Consider the following 19,593-nt stretch of genomic DNA (forward strand, 5'->3'; position numbering starts at 1 on the left):
TTAATGCTCTGCTTCAGTCTGCAAATATTATCAGCAAGTAGTTCTTTCAACCCTTGGTCGTTACTGTAATGAGAATTGTATCCACAGTAATACCGGCTTCCTAAGATTGCCTCTTTCGGTAAACCACAACAACACCTCCTAAACTTGTGTGACAGTTACAGATAACAATTCCTGGTCACTCAGTCCCAACATCTAACCCTTATTCTAGAGAATCACCACCATAGACAAGAAGTCAACTATATTTGAGTTGTCATTAAAGAATAGTGTAATTTTAACAAAATCCTGAAGTGGGTTGGCAGTTTTGTTTAGTATCATAACTTTGTCGCTCAGTTATGATAATTGGTCCACATTTGGTCTTTGTACTCTGTCTTGCAATTTACCTTTAGCCTCCCCCACATACTCATGTATCTGCTCCTGTAATTCATCAACCCAACCAACTGATCATTCACTTAGGAGTCTGTTTTTCTGTTCCTAATTAACACTGGCTACACACTTAATGCTTGGCAGCTAATCCACCCTTGACCTTTGCACTCAATATTGCAATGCGCCAAACCTTCCCCCACACATGCATTTACCCCTTCACTCAACTCATTTAATTGATATCTCAGTTGTTCGGTACAGAGCACCTGTTCCTGTCGACTAAATCCTGCAGTCTATTTTGATAATGCTTTATTCTAGCTTCAAGTCTACCATTAATCTAGCTTTAAGTCTACGCTGCTGTGCTAACATTGGGGCCATTCCACTCTCACCCTTTTAACCATATCATGTGGGATCATGATCAGAACTACCGTCACCTGTCTTAGCCACTAAAGTTACTCAGTTACGGTGCCATCACAGTTACCTCCCCTGATCCACAACTCATACTGTAGCTCCTATCTTCTCAGTAGCTGGGGATTTTGTATGAATTGAACACACGTACTGAAACACACCAGATAGCTTTAGACAGGTTCCTAAGAGTCTCTCAGGACAACCCACCCCAGTCTCCCATTATGATTAACCACTCTCTACAGCTATCAGTCCTGTCCTGCAATCCAGTGTAATGTGATTTGGGAGTGGAGCACTAGGATTTTTCTATTATTATTAGGTTCCTTTCTTTGTTAATTTTATATCTTCAACTTTACAACTGTAAAAGGACTTCTAATTCCCAAATCTCAAACCTGTGACATCCGTGGAAGTAGGCTGTACACCAGGTGCCAGAGCTAGTCACTGCTAGTGCGACATGAATGTGACAGGAGCAGCAGGACTGCCAGAGCACTTGTGGCAGAATCAATTGGAAACAAACAACCTTGCTCTGTAACAGAAAGCTAAATAAGTAATATGCTAGGTTTCAAGCACTATCTGCTTCTGTCAGCATTGCTAAACTGGCAGACTGGGTCTTTACAAATGCAATCAGTAAAACAATAAACTGACCAAGCTTATAAATTCCCTAAGTAACATAAACATTATAAGCTCTTGTTAGGCACACTATTGAGTGATTTTAAAAATTATTAGACTCAGAAAAGTCTTCTGATAATGAAACATTGCTTAGAATTCACTATTAGGTGATGCCACATGAAGATGTGACATTTACAGCCAATAATTCTTCGATGAACAGTATACTCCCGTGTTATACTTAACTGAACTCTTTAATAAGTGAACCTTAGGCACCAATCTTAACTGTGTTGGACATGAAGCTTCACGGGCTATGGTCACACCACCCAAATAGCAGGATTAATTACATGTGAAATACGTACCACCAAACACCAAGTTAGCAATGATGATTTCTAGGACAGACAGGTTAGTGGCCACTGATTCAGCCACACCCAAACCACTGTCCATATAAAATGCTCTTTGACCTATCTCGTCTAAATGACTGTAATGTGACTTAAGCCTTCCATTGCTACAGACATTCCTCTACATTCACAGCAGAGCGTGGCTTTGTTAGGGCTGTACTCCTCGCCAGACGCTGTTACCTGTACTGAGAGACGGCATTGTGTGCACTATGAAATACTTGTCATCCGATTTTAAGAAAACTGTTGAGTGGAAAAAAAAAATATTTTTGAACATCTTACACTCTGACATCTTTGCTTGAGAAAGGATTGTATTTCTTTTTGTTATATACCATAGTTACACCAAATTAAGCAAAACATTGCATGATATTTTAATGAGTTTGCAGAGGTAAAAAGGCATTGCCTAAACTTTGCTAATGATTGATTTTAGCTCATACAATGCAGTGTATGAAATGTAGGTATGAGGGTGGTTTGAAAAGTTCTTGGAAAAGAATAGAAAAAAGTACTTACGTAACTGAAACTTTTTTTTTATTTTTCAATGTAGTCTGCTTGTAGATTAATGCACTTGGTCCAACGATGTTCCAGTGCCTTGATCCCATCTCGAAAATGAGTTTCCTCCAGGGCTGCAAAAACAATTGTCAACTCCGGCTATCAACTGTTTGTTTGAAGTGAATCTTCATCTACCAAGAAACATTTTCAGTTTTGGGATGAGATGGAAGTCTGATGGCGCCATATCAGGTGAATAAGGCGGGTGTGGCAACAATTCATACCTTAGTTTGTGTAATTTTGCCATGGTGACGACGTGTGTGGGTGTGCGTTGTCTTGATGGAAGATGACTTACTTTCTTGCTAAACCTGACCTTTTTTCACGTATCTTTAGTTGCAGTTTGTCCAGGAGGTTAGCATAGTAATCTGCAGTAATTGTTTGCCCAGTTGGAAGATAATCTACAAACAGAATCACCTTTCGCATCCCAGAACACTGATGCCATGACCTTTCTCACCGAAGGAATTGTCTTTGCTTTCTTTGTTGGTGGAGAATCAGCATGTTTCCTCTGCTTTGACTGTTGTTCTGTCTCTGAGGTATAGTAGTGCAGCCAAGTTTCATCTGTGGTCACAAACTGACGCAAAAAAATCTTGTTCGTTTCTCCTAAAACGGGCCAAATATTGTTCCAATATGTCCATTCTCATGCATTTTTGATCCAGCATCAAGAGTAGCGGCACTCACCTTGCAGATATTTTCATTTCTAATTCTTAACTTTTAGTATGATATACCCTATCAGATGAAAATGGAAATGTCATGTGGCTAGGGCCTCCCGTTGGGTAGACCAGTCGCTTGGTGCAAGTCTTTTTAGTTGACGCCGCTTTGGTGACTCACGCATCGATGGGGATAGAACTTGAGGATGATAACACAACATCGAGTCCCTGAGCGGAGAAAATCTCCGACCCAACTGGGAATCGAATCCAGGCCCCCTTGCACGTCATTCCGTCACACCAACCATTCAGCTACCAGGGCAGATACCCTTTCAGATGAAGATGACATCTGGCAAGTGTGAGCAATTTCACGCACTTTCCATCGGCCATCCTCCATGACAGTTTTGTGCACATTTGCAATGATTTCTGGAGTAGTGACACATCTTGGCCGACAACTGCGCGGATCATCATCTAAGCTCTCCCGACCAAATTTAAATTAATTTGTCCATGTGGCAACAGTTGAATATGAAGGAACAGAGTCTCCCAGTGTGTTCTGGAAATTGGCATGAATGTCGTTTGCTTTCATATCTTTCTATACGAAGTACTTAATCACTGCTCAAATCTCGAGTTTTTCCATCTTTGCAAATCACTACGCGGGAACGACAACAGAGTCACGTCACTGCCAAAGCTCTCTTGCAACAGCACTGTCGTGGCATGTGTTTACACACAACAGTCCAATGAATATCATGTGAACAACTCGCGTTAGTGCTGACCTCTCGTGGTGATTTCGAGAACCTTTCAAACCACTTTACTTAAAGTTGAGATCAGAATGATGTCTCCTTTCATTCATGAGTTACTGATTTTTATATCCAACGGACAGACATGCACATGTACCCACTTCTGTCACTGCACATCGCGAATAGTGTGGTCACAACAATCATCACATTTCATAAATGGTTCAAGATATGAAAATGAGGTTTTTCACAAATAATATCATACAAAGAGGCATGTATGTTGGAATGTGAAATTAAGTTGTATGCAGCGGTGAGAGGTTGGCATAACACGACATATAAACATGTGGAGTAGAGTGGAGCATGACACATCAAATCGTCCACAGCATTTAAGGGGTTAAAAGAAGGAATTAGCCCATATGAGATCTTATGACTTATACTCAACAAGTGCTAACCTTTTCATGCTATCAGCTCTAACCATAGTTTTAGATCTTAATTCTTGTTGGGGGTTAGCCCTTTATCACAAGGCAGGCACTAACTAGCCCAAATAACCCAAGGTGGTTCTGGCACATGGTGGTAGCTTACCCACGAGCAGGGAAGCAAGTCTAATTTATCTCTTACTTTAATAATCATAGATTAAGAGACACACGCACTAGGCAATGTGGTGTACACTGTGATCATGCATTACCAGAGAACACAACAATGAGACTAAAACTGCATTGCACCACCCGCAGTTACAGTCGAGTATGTTGTTGTTGTTGTTGTTGTTGTTGTTGTGGTCTTCAGTCCTGAGACTGGTTTGATGCAGCTCTCCATGCTACTCTATCCTGTGCAAGCTTCTTCATCTCCCAGTACCTACTGCAACCTACATCCTTCTGAATCTGCTTAGTGTATTCATCTCTTGGTCTCCCTCTACGATTTTTACCCTCCACGCTGCCCTCCAGTGCTAAATTTGTGATCCCTTGATGCCTCAAAACATGTCCTACCAACCGATCCCTTCTTCTAGTCAAGTTGTGCCACAAATTCTCTTCTCCCCAATCCTGTTCAATACCTCCTCATTAGTTACGTGATCTACCCACCTTATCTTCAGCATTCTTCTGTAGCACCACATTTCGAAAGCTTCTATTCTCTTCTTGTCCACACTAGTTATCGTCCATGTTTCACTTCCATACATGGCTACACTCCATACAAATACTTTCAGAAACGACTTCCTGACACTTAAATCTATACTCCATGTTAACAAATTTCTCTTCTTCAGAAACAATACAGTCGAGTATAGAGGGAGCAATATGTGAACGAAATCCAACTAAAAGCCCCAAATGAAAGCTCTCCGCAGTCATTTACAATGAAACAATGGAGCAAATGCGGTTGAAATCAATCAAGAGAACTTAAACTAGGTATGGCAAAAGTACGTTCATTATAGGTCATTCAAGGAATACAAGGACGAGCAGCAAAAAATTTATGTTTGCAGTGCAACTCAAAGTTCACACTGATTCTATTCCGGCACAGTTCACGTCATCGACCACTACTAACAAGACAGCTTGACCATGAGACAAAGTTATCTCAGCCAACCTCTCACAAGGTGGTGAACGAAAACTTTAAATACTAAAACATAGCAGACTTACTAATAATGTCCTCTCAATGATTTGCCAGCTTCACTCGATGTCACTTGACTGCTTGCAGGGATATCACATTCCTCTTGTAACGAAGCCAGTACAAGTCTTGCCTCGATTCCATGACACTAAACTCTACAAATACCCCTGACTGAACAAGATATTAGACCAGCAACTATAGCTCATGGACTCAACAACAGTTTTGCACACACAGCAGATGTGAACATCTCCCAGTTAGCAGCAACATGTTAATGTGGAAACACTTATATAGGAGCAAAATCCACTTTCCAAATTCATGATACAATTATATATGGAGATAGTAACTGTTCTCGAGAGAACAGATACCATTGATGACCGGCCGCGGTGGTCTAGCGGTTCTGGCTCTGCAGTCCGGAACCGCGGGACTGCTACGGTCGCAGGTTCGAATCCTGCCTCGGGCATGGGTGTGTGTGATGTCCTTAGGTTAGTTAGGTTTAAGTAGTTCTAAGTTCTAGGGGACTTATGACCTAAGATGTTGAGTCCCATAGTGCTCAGAGCCACCATTGATGACTGTGCAGTTTCTCTAGAATAAATGACAATTAATCGAAACCCCTCAGCTGCCGAAAGATGATGATGATATACCTCAATGGAGACAGCTGAAAATGTGCATCCTGACTGGGACTGGAACCCGGGATCTCCTGCTTACTTGGCAGACGCTCTATCCATCTGAGCAACCGAGGACACAGATGAATAGCGTGACTGCAGTGACTTATCCCTCGCACGCTTCCCATGAGACCCACATTCCCAACTGTCCACAGTTGACATATGTAATGTTCCTAGTAGATATTTGCCCATCTACTCATTACACACGCCAACTAAGGTGATGATTCCCATAAGAGTTCAGACAACCTGTGCCCATTCGCACGGATGGAGGTCAATGGCCGGGTAGCTTGTGGTGTAGTGGCTAGTGGTGCTGCCTCTGGATCAAGGGGTCTCGAGTTTGATTCCCAGCTGGGTCGGGGATTTTCTCTGCCCAGGGATTGGGTGTTTGTGTTGTCCTCATCATTGCATTATCATTTAGGAAAGTGGTGAGACTGGACAGTGAAAAGATAGGGGATTTGTACGGGCACTGACAATCACGCACAAACCAAATATAAGCAAAAATAGTTCCTCAACACACTCTCTGTCAGCCGATGAGAAGAACATTGATGTGCACAGAAGCCAGCTTTAGCAGTGTGAGAAGAATTTGAAATTTTCTCTCCCTCTTATCCAGAATGTATTTCACCCTCTTGTCTTCCAGTCCAGGCCTCTTTTTCCAGCTCACTTCATACACACTGGTAATTAATTTATTTCTATGTGCGTATGTACTTACCTTGTATTTTTGGTTTCTTGTTTAGTTTCTACCATTAAGTGTATCTGTTTATTTACTTTCTAATTTTGTTTCCATTCCACAGGAGTTGCAGATACCCGCTCCTCTCCATTTAAAAGAACAGATGGTAAGTTGTATAGCTGAAATTGTTTGATGATCTGCAGTTATCACTGGTAACAGACAAGGTGCAATCTCGTTGCTCACCTTTCCCACAATCCCAATTCCCCAAAGTACTCTGCACCACCTAGATCTCCCCACTCACCACACACCTTGCTTTCCCCATCCCACCCCATACGCCGCACTCCAAACTTTTTCCATCCCACCCCACCGACACCTGGCCCACACCACCTAGGCACTCTGTTTTACGTCATCTCTGCATTGGTTATATTAGTTTAACCCAGAGTTTTATTTTATGTTACCAAACCATCCCCATGTTCTGGTTGCGGAGTCTTACAGACAGTAGCGCACATCGTGGTGGAATGCCCCTTTCCTCTGGAGCTCTATGCTAAGCATGGTCTGGGTTGTTTGCTTCTAATATTGGTGGGTGACTAGCAGGCAATTGAACTTGTTCTCAATTTTCTTCATGAAAGTGGTTTTTATTCTCAGATATAACATTATAAACTACCTTCAGGGTGAAGCTGATGTGTCTGGGGTTGGAGCACATCTGCTCCTGTGCTTTGACACTACCTCCTTTACCAGCTGCCTTGGTCATACCTCTTTAACCCAGTTTTAATTGACTTTAAATGCATTTAGCTGCTTCTTTATCTTGCACCATATTTTCTGTTTCTGTTTCTCATCTGCTTGATCACTGTATCAGCCAGACCTATGTATTTTTACTTCTCCTAAAATTATTTCTCAGCTTTCGCACCAATATTGCTTTCAAAGCCTCAATATTATCACTCCTACATACTTTCATAACTCAATCTAAATTTTAGTTGACATCACTAATTATAGATGAATTTTCTCTTCACCAAGGGTCTGATGATTTTGCTGTTTGGTCCCCTACAACTCTGTCCTTTCATTCATTCACTCTCTCACTTTCCAGGCATGTATACTCACACTCGTTTTGTTCCTGCCCTCTTAGCCAGAATACATTTCACCCTCTTGTCCTACAGTCCAGGCCTCTTTTTCCATCTCACTTCTGGCCCACTATTACTTACATCTACATCAATACTGTGCAAGCCACCTGACGGTGTGTGGCGGAGGGTACCTTGAGTACCTCTATCGGTTCTCCCTTCTATTCCAGTCTCGTATTGTTCATGGAAAGAAAGATTGTCGGTATGCCTCTGTGTGGGCTCTAATCTCTCTGATTTTATCCTCATGGTCTCTTTGCGAGATATACATAGGTGGGAGCAATATACTGCTTGACTCCTCGGTGAAGGTATGTTCTCGAAACTTCAACAAAAGCCCGCACCAAATCCCGAGCATCTCTCTTGCAGAGTCTTCCACTGGAGTTTATCTGTCATCTCCGTAACGCTTTTGTGATTACTAAATGATCCTGTATCAAAGTGCACTGCTCTCGGTTGGGTCTTCTCTCTCTCTTCTATCAACCCTATCTGGTACGGATCCCACACCGATGAGCAGTATTAAAGCAGTGGGCAAACAAGTGTACTGTAACCTACTTCCTTTGTTTTCGGACTGCATTTCCTTAGGATTCTTATATGAATCTCAGTCTGGCATCTGCTTTACCGACGATTAATTTTATATCGTCATTCCATTTTAAATCACTCCTAATGCCTACTCCCAGATAATTTATGGAATTAACTGTTCCCCGTTGCTTACCTGCTATATTGTAGCTAAATGATAAAGGATCTTTCTTTCTATGTATTCGCAGCACATTACACTTGTCTACATTGAGATTCAATTGCCTTTCCCTGCACCATGCGTCAATTCGTTGCAGATCCTCCTGCATTTCAGTACAATTTTCCATTGTTACAACCTCTTGATATACTACAGCATCACCCGAAAATAGCCTCAGAGAACTTCTGATGTTATCCACAAGGTCATTTATATATATTGTGAATAGCAACGGTCCTATGACAATCCCCTACGGCCCTCCTGAAATCACTCTTATCTCGGAAGACTTCTCTCCATTGAGAATGACATGCTGCGTTATGTTATCTAGGAACTCTTCAGTCCAATCACACAATTGGTCTGATAGTCCATATGCTCTTACTTTGTTCATTAAACAACTGTGGGGAACTGTATCAAATGCCTTGCCTAAGTCAAGAAACACGACATGTACCTGGGAACCCATGTCTATGGCCCTCTGGGTCTCGTGGATGCATAGCGCAAGCTGGGTTTGACACGATCATCTTTTTTGAAACCAATGCTGATTCTTGCAGAGTAGATTTCTAGTCTGTAGAAAAGTCATTATATTCGAACATAATATGTGTTCGAAAATTCTACAGCTGATCGACGTTAGAGATATAGGTCTATAGTTCTGCACATCTGTTCGACGTCCCTTCTTGAAAACGGGGATGACCTGTACACCGCTGCAAGAAGGGGGGACAAGTTCCTTCGCGTACTCTGTGTAAAATCAACTGGTATCCCATCAGGTCCAGTGGCCTTTCCTCTTTTGAGTGATTTTAATTTATTTTCGTATGTGTATGTACTTACCTTTGTACTGTTGGTTTCTTGATAAGTTTCTACCATTAAGTGTATCTGTATATTTCATTTCCAATTTTGTTCCAAATCCACAGGAGTTCCAGATACCCGCTCCTCTCCATTTAAAAGAACAGTTACTGTGAAGAGAGAGCCTGAATTTGCGACAGGCGGTAAGCTGTATAGCTGAAATTATTTGATGATCTGCACTTATCAGTGCTAACAGGCAACATGCATGCTCATTGCTCACCCTGCCACCAACCCCAATTTCCCAAAGCACCCCTACACCATACCCACCTAGAACTCTCCACACACCACACACCTTCCCCATCCCACCCCACATGCTTAACACCTAACGTCCTCCATACCACCCCATACTACCTACCTGTCCCTTACCTACCCCACACATCCTTCCCATCCCTGGTCCAGTCTTTCTGTCCCCGGCCCACACCGCCCAGCAGTCCTGTAGAGTGCCTGCCTCGCTCGCCCAGCCATCCCATCTGTGGCCCACGCCGACCAGTCGTCCTGCCCATGACCCACACCACCCTGCGGTGCCGTTGTCAGCCTACGTCGCCCTGCTGTCCCCTTACGGCCTCGCCATCCCACCCTGCCCTGCCCCCAATATCCCAGCTCAACCTCCCTGCACCTAATTAACCAGGCCACCCTCTATGCCTCACCCTGACCTTACAATTGGTCCCTGCCCCCACTTTCCCATTCCACCCATGCCTCCCGTGCCCCAGTTTCCCTTCCGACCCTTGCCTCATTTGGCCCCAATAACCTTTCCTGCCACCGCTTGGCCTCCCACCCACGCTTCCCTTCATGCTACTCCCACCAATGCTGTCCCGTCATGCTACCTCTAGCCCTGCCCTGCCCCAAGAACCAGCCTGGTCCAACGCTTGCCCCACCCTCCCACACTGCCCTGCCCATGCCACCACTCTCCCAGCCCACCCCACTCTCACACTCTTCTTTTTCTCACGATCCACAGATCAGGTCTCTCTACCTACTCCATTTTTCCTCATTCTTCATATCCCCTTTCATTCTGCACTTTTCCCTGTACTTGCCAATTCTGTTCTATCTTCTCCCACTCTTCAGGCATATCCTCCCACTCCCACATTCTCCCATCTCCCTTTTGGCTGAAACGTGTTTCACCCTCTTATCCTTCTCTCTGGGCTTCTTTTGCTCGCTTCTGGTCAACTACACTCCTGGAAATTGAAATAAGAACACCGTGAATTCATTGTCCCAGGAAGGGGAAACTTTATTGACACATTCCTGGGGTCAGATACATCACATGATCACACTGACAGAACCACAGGCACATAGACACAGGCAACAGAGCATGCACAATGTCGGCACTAGTACAGTGTATATCCACCTTTCGCAGCAATGCAGGCTGCTATTCTCCCATGGAGACGATCGTAGAGATGCTGGATGTAGTCCTGTGGAACGGCTTGCCATGCCATTTCCACCTGGCGCCTCAGTTGGACCAGCGTTCGTGCTGGACGTGCAGACTGCGTGAGACGACGCTTCATCCAGTCCCAAACATGCTCAATGGGGGACAGATCCGGAGATCTTGCTGGCCAGGGTAGTTGACTTACACCTTCTAGAGCACGTTGGGTGGCACGGGATACATGCGGACGTGCATTGTCCTGTTGGAACAGCAAGTTCCCTTGCCGGTCTAGGAATGGTAGAACGATGGGTTCGATGACGGTTTGGATGTACCGTGCACTATTCAGTGTCCCCTCGACGATCACCAGTGGTGTACGGCCAGTGTAGGAGATCGCTCCCCACACCATGATGCCGGGTGTTGGCCCTGTGTGCCTCGGTCGTATGCAGTCCTGATTGTGGCGCTCACCTGCACGGCGCCAAACACGCATACGACCATCATTGGCACCAAGGCAGAAGCGACTCTCATCGCTGAAGACGACACATCTCCATTCGTCCCTCCATTCACGCCTGTCGCGACACCACTGGAGGCGGGCTGCACGATGTTGGGGCGTGAGCGGAAGACGGCCTAACGGTGTGCGGGACCGTAGCCCAGCTTCATGGAGACGGTTGCGAATGGTCCTCGCCGATACCCCAGGAGCAACAGTGTCCCTAATTTGCTGGGAAGTGGTGGTGCGGTCCCCTACGGCACTGCGTAGGATCCTACGGTCTTGGCGTGCATCCGTGCGTCGCTGCGGTCCGGTCCCAGGTCGACGGGCACGTGCACCTTCCGCCGACCACTGGCGACAACATCGATGTACTGTGGAGACCTCACGCCCCACGTGTTGAGCAATTCGGCGGTACGTCCACCCGGCCTCCCGCATGCCCACTATACGCCCTCGCTCAAAGTCCGTCAACTGCACATACGGTTCACGTCCACGCTGTCGCGGCATGCTACCAGTGTTAAAGACTGCGATGGAGCTCCGTATGCCACGGCAAACTGGCTGACACTGACGGCGGCGGTGCACAAATGCTGCGCAGCTAGCGCCATTCGACGGCCAACTCCGCGGTTCCTGGTGTGTCCGCTGTGCCGTGCGTGTGATCATTGCTTGTAGAGCCCTCTCGCAGTGTCCGGAGCAAGTATGGTGGGTCTGACACACCGGTGTCAATGTGTTCTTTTTTCCATTTCCAGGAGTGTATTATTTCGTTACTTCTCAAGTGTGTTTGTATTTTCCTTGTACTCTTGGTTTCTTATTCAGTTTCTGTGAAGTGAATGTGTCTATTGCTTTACTAATTTTTTTACAAATTTGTAGGTTCTGTAGACATCCGCTTGTCTCCATTTACAAGATCGGTTAGTGTGACGAGAGAGACTGAAGCTATGATACACAGTAAGTTGTACACTTGAAATAATTTGGTGAACTGCGATTATTATGCAAGTAGACAAGGTGCTAGCGCATTGCATCTAGTGTTATTAAACCTGTTCAGAATTTCTGAAATTTCATTATTAAGATCGCATTAGTCAAGCGACATAAAATAAAATAACTTTCATCTCAGGAGAAATCCTTCGTTGTTGTTGGAACAACTCATGAAATTGGTACTAGCTATTTTTTTAATTATATGTCTGTGGAAATTATGATACAGAAATACTACATATGTATGTGGGAAAGCACTCCGCACATATAATCTTTATAGCAATTGCATGTCATTCTGAAATGAGCATGGTGAATTTATAAATAGAATCTTTACCAGTAAAATGTTATGATTGTCTTCATCTTCTTGCCTGCCCCTTCTCCCTTCCTGTTTTCTTCCTCATCTCTTCTCCTTTCATCCCTCCTGTCCCTTTGTCCTAATATGCATTCTACCTTCCTTTTTGTACTCATTTTACCACACAACGAGATTGCTCAGCATGTCGTCTGCTAACTAACCTATTTCATTTTCATTTTCCTTCATGTCACTGTTTATGCTTTCACCCTTCTTTTGCATTTGATATATATATATATATATATATATATATATATATATATATATATATATATATATATATATATATATATATATATCTGTTATGTTTATTTGTTTAGAATGAGTTCAACATTTGCAGTGTTTAAAATTTTGTTACATATCCACAGATACTGGAGATGTCCGCCAACCACCATCTAGGGCATCAGTTAGTGTTACAGCACAGACTGAAGATATAAAAGGTGGTAAGTTGTGTTCTTGAAATGAGTTGTTGACCTTTAATTTTGCTGTGTTTAAAGACACAATGTGTTTTTAAACCTAAAGCAAGAAATGCATTGGTTTTGACATGTAAAATAATTTTTTGTAATGTATGTATAGTTCCATCTCATATCTTAAGAATGAGCATTCAAAGGAAATCATGATATTCTCTTAACACGAAATGTTATTAAAAATTACTCATTTGGTATCACTAGAACAGCTTTGCTTAATTGATAATAATCAAAATTAGTTTCATAATGATTTTGTACTGTTTTAGAGACATTTCTAATTTGTGTTCAATTTGTGATACATAAATTATAGAATAAACTACAAGAGTTGACTGAAAAGTAATGCCTCCACCTTCATAACTCTTCAACAGCTGGCAGCATTGGTATGTTCTGTAACCTCTTCTCTACAACTCCAGTTGGCGGGAAGCCTTAGCATTGAATGGTTGTGTTGTTACAGTGTAAAGTATAGAACCCTGCGCAAACTGTCGGTCAGTGCGATTTAAACAATGTGCAGTCATTGAATTCTTGACAGCAGAAGGTGTCACCCCAAACGAGATTCATCAGAGAATGAAAGCAGTTTATAGTGATTGTATTGATGTGAGTAGTGTGCGTCTTCGGGCGAGTAAGTTTAAAGAAGCTGAGGTGGGAACATGTGACCTGCATGACAAAGAAAGAGTTGGACGTCCTGTGACAGCAACCACCGAGTTTCACAAGCAAAATCTTGACAGATTGATTCAGGATGATCGTTGTATCACTCAGAGAAATTGCAAGCACAATTGGCATTTCACAAGAATGTGTGGGTCACATTATTGCTTTGCTTGGCTATCAGAAGATTTGTGTACGATTGCTACCTCAAATGCTGACTACTGAAATGAAAGTGCACAGACTTGAAATTTCCCAGAAACTCCTCTCATGTTACGAGAATGAAGGTGATGCCTTTCTCCATTCAATTGTGACAGGAGACAAAACGTCAGTCTATGGAATATCGACACAAAGACTTGCCCCAGAAAAAGAAATTCAAGACACAGCCCTCAGCTGGAAAAATCATGACCACAGTGTTCTGGGATGCAGATGGTGTTATCCCTGTTGATTTCCTTGATTGTGGAACAACAATAAATTCAGATCGTTACATCACAATGCTGTGAACTCTGAAACAATGGCTAACAAGGGTCCGAAAGGTAAAGGGAAATATTTTTCTGCAGCATGACAATGCCAGACCACACACTTCACGTGCCACCACAGGAGAACTTCAGAGAGTGAATCTCATCACCGTACGGCATCTTCCATACAGTCCAGATTTAGCACCATCTGACTTCCATCTGTTCCTGATAATGAAAGACAATCTGTGGGGACACGATTATGTTTCTGATGAAGACGTTGAGAGAACTGTGAGACTGTAGTTGCAGAAACAAAGTGTTGACTTCGTTGGTGACGGCTTCAGAAAACTTTTCCATCGTTGGCAGAAATGTATCCAACTGGCTGGTGATTATGTGGAAAAGTGAATATTGATAATTAAAGTTCACATTCTAAGGATTATTTCTGCGATTGATTTATGAAACTATTCCCATCCAAACCCAATTAATGAAGGTGGATGCATTACTTTTCATTCAACCCTCATATATATAGGCTGCTCCTGCTTATCACTAGATTAGATAAAAATTATTGGAGAGGCCAGTGATAATTCATGACATTCACAACCAGTGTTGTCTAGATCACATATTAATTAATCTTAGTATGACCCCTTTCAACATACTTCAGATCAGAAAAAAAATAAAGGATACACAGGGAGCACTTTAAGTAATCTGATGTTCAAGCTGGTTATCAGAAACTTCCAAAATCTGGAGATACACCAAAGCAAACAAAGATGGACAGTGTGTATCTCATCAAACATAATGGTAAGTGTCAAACCGAGCTCTGTGACAGGTGACTATTGAGAGGTTGTCGTGAGGCGGTGCTTCAGCCAAGTATGGACTGACATACTAATAGAACATTAAACAGGTGTAGTCGTAAAATGAAACATTACAAAGCATTTATGAATTAAAAACACAAGAACTTACTCTCTCCATATACAAAATATGAAATATCAAATGTGATTACACATTAAGGTGTTCGGTAGGTCTCTTGTCTCAATTATTATTGTAAAATAAAAAAAAAAAAAACAGAATTGTGAAAAGTAATATTCACAATCACATTCCAAAAGGAAAGAAGGAGAAAGGGCATGGGAGCATCTGTTTTGTTAATTAACGTATTGTAAAAGTCAAATGTGAATTCACTCATCAGAAGTACTGAGAAGCGCTATGGCTTTAAATTAAATGGAGATAAAAATATAATCCTTACAGACACTGTATAGAATACAGATAACATAACAGATGCTTGGAAAGCCATTTGTGTTAGATTACATTTGTTTAAAAATTGGGTGAAAAAAAAGGGGTGAGAGAGAGAGAGAGAGAGAGAGAGAGAGAGAGAGAGAGAGAGAGAGAGAGAACAGGGCAGCACCAGTAGACAGTCCCCCTCTGTAGTTACAGTACAACCGTCTGGTCAAACAAACTCTGATCGGACTGTGCTCTCATTAAAAAGAGAGAGATAGAGATAGATAGATAGATAGATAGAGAGAGAGAGAGAGAGAGAGAGAGAGAGAGAGCAGGGCAGCACCAGTAGACAGTCCCCCTCTGTAGTTACAGTACAACCGTCTGGTCAAACAAACTCTGATCGGACTGTGCTCTCATTAAAAAGAGAGAGATAGAGGTAGATAGATAGATAGATAGAGAGAGAGAGAGAGAGAACAGGGCAGCACCAGTAGACAGTCCCCCTCTGTAGTTACAGTACAACCGTCTGGTCAAACAAACTCTGATCGGACTGTGCTCTCATTAAAAAGAGAGAGATAGAGGTAGATAGATAGATAGATAGAGAGAGAGAGAGAGAGAGAGAGAGAGAATGACTTTGGTATTCGATTTTTGGCAAGTGTGCTTTTTTAGAACAAGGAGATTCATTGCTTTTCGATTCGGAACTTTCCATTTTTGTCTCTGGGTCATACCCATATACCTAAGTTTTCTCTATGGTTACAACTGGGGACATGAAGCCTGGATCTGAATGAAGACGATCCTTCAAACTGTGTGCAGACTGACACGCGATTTTTCTTCTATTCATCACTCAAAAGTCTGGAAACAAATTTTACACTTACTCATCACATTTGCAAATTATCAGTTAAAATGCTTTGCATGGACCTGTACAAGATGCTAAGTTTTTTTGTAAGCTCTGGAATAGTTATTAGCCTGTTTGAACGAACAATTTTTGCCACTTCTTACATGTTTTCTTCTGTTTTTGAGGTTGATGGATGTCCTCAATGTTGCTCATCTAATACCGACTTATCTGTGTATTTAAATAGGTCATATCACTGGCAAACTGTCTTCAGAGTTACAACATTATTGCCATATAATACTTTCAACAATTCATGTGTTTCTTTGACACTTTCTTGAAAATTGAAACACAACTTAATGTTCACGCGTTGTTTGAAATCCATGATATGCAACAGACACAGTAAACACAACCTCATTCTAGCTTCTCTGGGTGCTGACTGACAAGTCAACATTTTCCTACTTGACGCTGTCTATCTCAGTGGATCAGACTAGCAGAGAAATTACATAAAATGGTTGTAGTGTCAACTGTGGCTGCTAAAAAGAAATATATTCACCATATTTTTTTCTGTCGGCCTTTTATGTGTTGTTTTATTACTTTGGAGTCATGGTGTGTCTATGTTATCGTCTAGTAGATAAAAACAAAACATTATTTCAGAGCATGGCTCTGTGGAGATCTGTGACTAAAGATTGAACATAAATGTAAGTGTGAAAGTAAAATAACTAAAGTAGAATACCTCCAGTGGTCACAGACTCCTTTCTCTATTATGATACATCACATATAAACCATTTCAGTTTGTGAGTACTGGGTGAACAGAGATGATGTCTAGAAACAAATATGTGCAAAGAATGTATGAGGTGTGTTCAAAAAGTATTGGGAATTTTCATTTTTTGGAAGTAAGTTGTTTTATTTGTCTGTATTAATGTTACCTCCTTCAGAGTAGTCCGAATCAGATATTACACACGTATGCCAGTGCTTCTCCAATCCCTGAAACCCTTCTGCAGTTTGATCCTTGGGATAGTACTTAGCTGTTTCAGCAATGTGGTTTTTATCCCATCTATGCTTGTAAAATGACGGCCCTTTAAGATTGTCTTTGCTTTCTGGAAACAGAAAAAATTTATGTTGGGCCATATCATTCAAATGTGAAGACTGCTTCATCATTACAGTGTTGTTTCTTGCCAAAAATTCACGAACAAGCAATGAAATGAAGTGAACATTAATGAACAGTTGCATTTGGCAGTAATTTTGCTATTACACATTTCATACTCACAACATCTGAAAAGACTTCATGGCATGAGCCAATTGAGCCATCATCAGCAACTTCTCTGATTGTTATTCGGCGCTCGTTCATACTCATTTTTCACTTTTGCCACATTTGCATTGGTTGTTGCTGTTGTGCGGGGGTGTCCAAAACACTTGTCGTCTTCAGTGTCATCAGTGTCTTCATGGCCATCTTGGAAATGCTTACACCACTTGTAAACCCTTGTTTTACTATAGCAGACCCACCAAAAGCGGTATTCAACATTTCTAATTTTTTTTTACGTTTTTCCCATTTTTTTATAGCAAAATTCTCGAATCCAGTTTTAAAACAAATCAATAATTGACACTCACAACCCCACATATGTAACCTTTTTGACAACTAATGACGTACTAGACATCTAGTATTGTATGGCTACATTTCAGACATGTTTACCAAAACAGCAACGAAACATCTGACTAATACAACCCTAAAATTAAAAAATATTACCAATGCTGTTTTAATGCACATGTTATAACAAAACAAAAGACTATTTCAAAGCAAGTTTTAAAGCATTGTAGAAATCTTTGGTTGTGTAGATGAATAGATGTGTTGGTGTAAATATCTCCAGAGGGAAACATTCTTTTGTGTCAGGTTTTTATAGCATAGTACTTTGTACACATTTATATAATCAGGTGACATGCTGAAAACAATATGTGTAATGATTACGTTGCAAACAGTGGCAAAATTGTACATAAATAACAGTTTACTTTAATTACTATGTTACATTATGTGTGTGTGTGTGTGTGGGGGGGGGGGGGGGGAAATGTCTGGGATTCAGAGAGAGAGGAGGATGGAAGGAGTGACAGAAGGAAAGCAAAGACTTTTGGTATGCCAAAGCAGTGGGTTGTTAAGATTAAATCTGTTACATATTATAGCTGAGTTAAAGTTGAAGTACTACATTGATTACCGAGCGAGGTGATGCAGTGGTTAGCACAATGGAATTGCATTTGGGAGGATGATGGTTCAAGCCCCACGTCTGGCTATCGTGATTTATGTTTTCTGTGATTTCCTTAAATAGCTTCTGGCAAATGCTGGGAAGGTTCTTTTAAAAGGCCACAGCCGACTTCCTTACCCATTATTTCCTAATCCGATGGGACCAATGACCTCACTTTTTGGTCCCCTCTCCAAATCAACCAACCAACCAGTATGAGATTTTCACTCTGCAGAGGAGTGTGCACTGACATGAAACTACCTGGAAGATTAAAACTTTGTGCTGGACCGAGACTCGAACTTGCCTTTCACGGGCAAGTGCTCTATCATATGAGCTACCCAAGCATGACTCGCGATCCGTCCTCACAGCTTAAATCATGCCAGTACCTCGCTCCTACCTTCCAGACTTCACAGAAGCTCTTCTGCGAACCTTGCAGAACTTGCACGCCTAGAAGAAAGGATATTGCAGGGACATGGCTTAGCCCCAGCCTGGGGGACGTTTTCAGAATGAGATTTTCGCTCTGCAGTGGAGTGTGTGCTGATGTGAGTATCCTTTCTTCCAGGAGTGCTAGTTCTGCAAGGTTCACAGAAGAGCTTCTGTGAAGTTTGGAAGGTAGGAGATAAGGTACTGGCAAAATTGAAGCTGTGAGGACAGGTTGCGAGTCGTGCTTGGGTAACTCAGATGGTAGAGCACTTGCCTACGAAAGGGACAGGTCCCGAGTTCGAGTTTTGGTGCAGCACACAGTTTTAATCTGCCAGGAAGTTTCAACCAACCAATACATTGATTATGGTTTAAAATAATATATTCATATCTGTGTACTGACAGGTGATACAAACTGTTGGTATGATGGGTCTGTTAGATTTTGCAAGTCAGGCTACTCCATTGTTCATTTAGAAAATATTATGGAAACATGTAAACAACCAATTTATGGTAATTGTAGGTTTGAATGTTTACGAATGAAACAGTTGCAGTCCAAACATTCAATTTTGTATACACTTGTATTGTGTAGTGGGTTTCTTTGTGTTGCTGTTATAAGTTACTCACTGGCCAGTCTTGCTGTCAGTAGTGAAAGCTACATTTAGGACTGTTGATTTGAAGACATTACAAATCTGATATGAAATACTACCCAGAAATGGGATTGTATGGAAGATCTTTCTTTGTGTTTGCATTTTGTGCTTTAATTGTTGGGCTATTATAGCTATTTGCAGTGGCTGTTTGTTGTATTATTTCCATTTCTTGTTTGTAATTAACTTCAGAGAGTGGCAGTTCGACTGCTCCATTGACCATGTAGTGGAATGCTACTATTTTGTGGGCTGTGGGGTGAC

General features: G+C 42.0%; 1 protein-coding gene across 11 annotated transcripts in view; it reads left to right on the forward strand.

Moving 5' to 3' along the window:
• LOC126248194 (delta(14)-sterol reductase LBR-like) overlaps positions 1 to 19,593 on the forward strand; it is a 382,264-nt gene that overhangs the window by 174,385 nt on the left and 188,286 nt on the right. For 7 of the 11 annotated variants that reach the window (XM_049948977.1, XM_049948978.1, XM_049948976.1 and 4 more), the window contains 4 exons: positions 6,737 to 6,778; positions 9,354 to 9,428; positions 11,991 to 12,065; positions 12,807 to 12,881. In XM_049948977.1, coding sequence (XP_049804934.1) covers positions 6,737 to 6,778; positions 9,354 to 9,428; positions 11,991 to 12,065; positions 12,807 to 12,881 — 267 coding nt within the window. The remainder of the gene's footprint in view (positions 1 to 6,736; positions 6,779 to 9,353; positions 9,429 to 11,990; positions 12,066 to 12,806; positions 12,882 to 19,593) is intronic. The other 4 variants (XM_049948979.1, XM_049948984.1, XM_049948987.1 and 1 more) reach the window with 2 other exon arrangements.

Source organism: Schistocerca nitens, chromosome 3, assembly GCF_023898315.1.
Source record: "Schistocerca nitens isolate TAMUIC-IGC-003100 chromosome 3, iqSchNite1.1, whole genome shotgun sequence".
Taxonomy (NCBI): Eukaryota; Metazoa; Arthropoda; class Insecta; order Orthoptera; family Acrididae; genus Schistocerca; species Schistocerca nitens.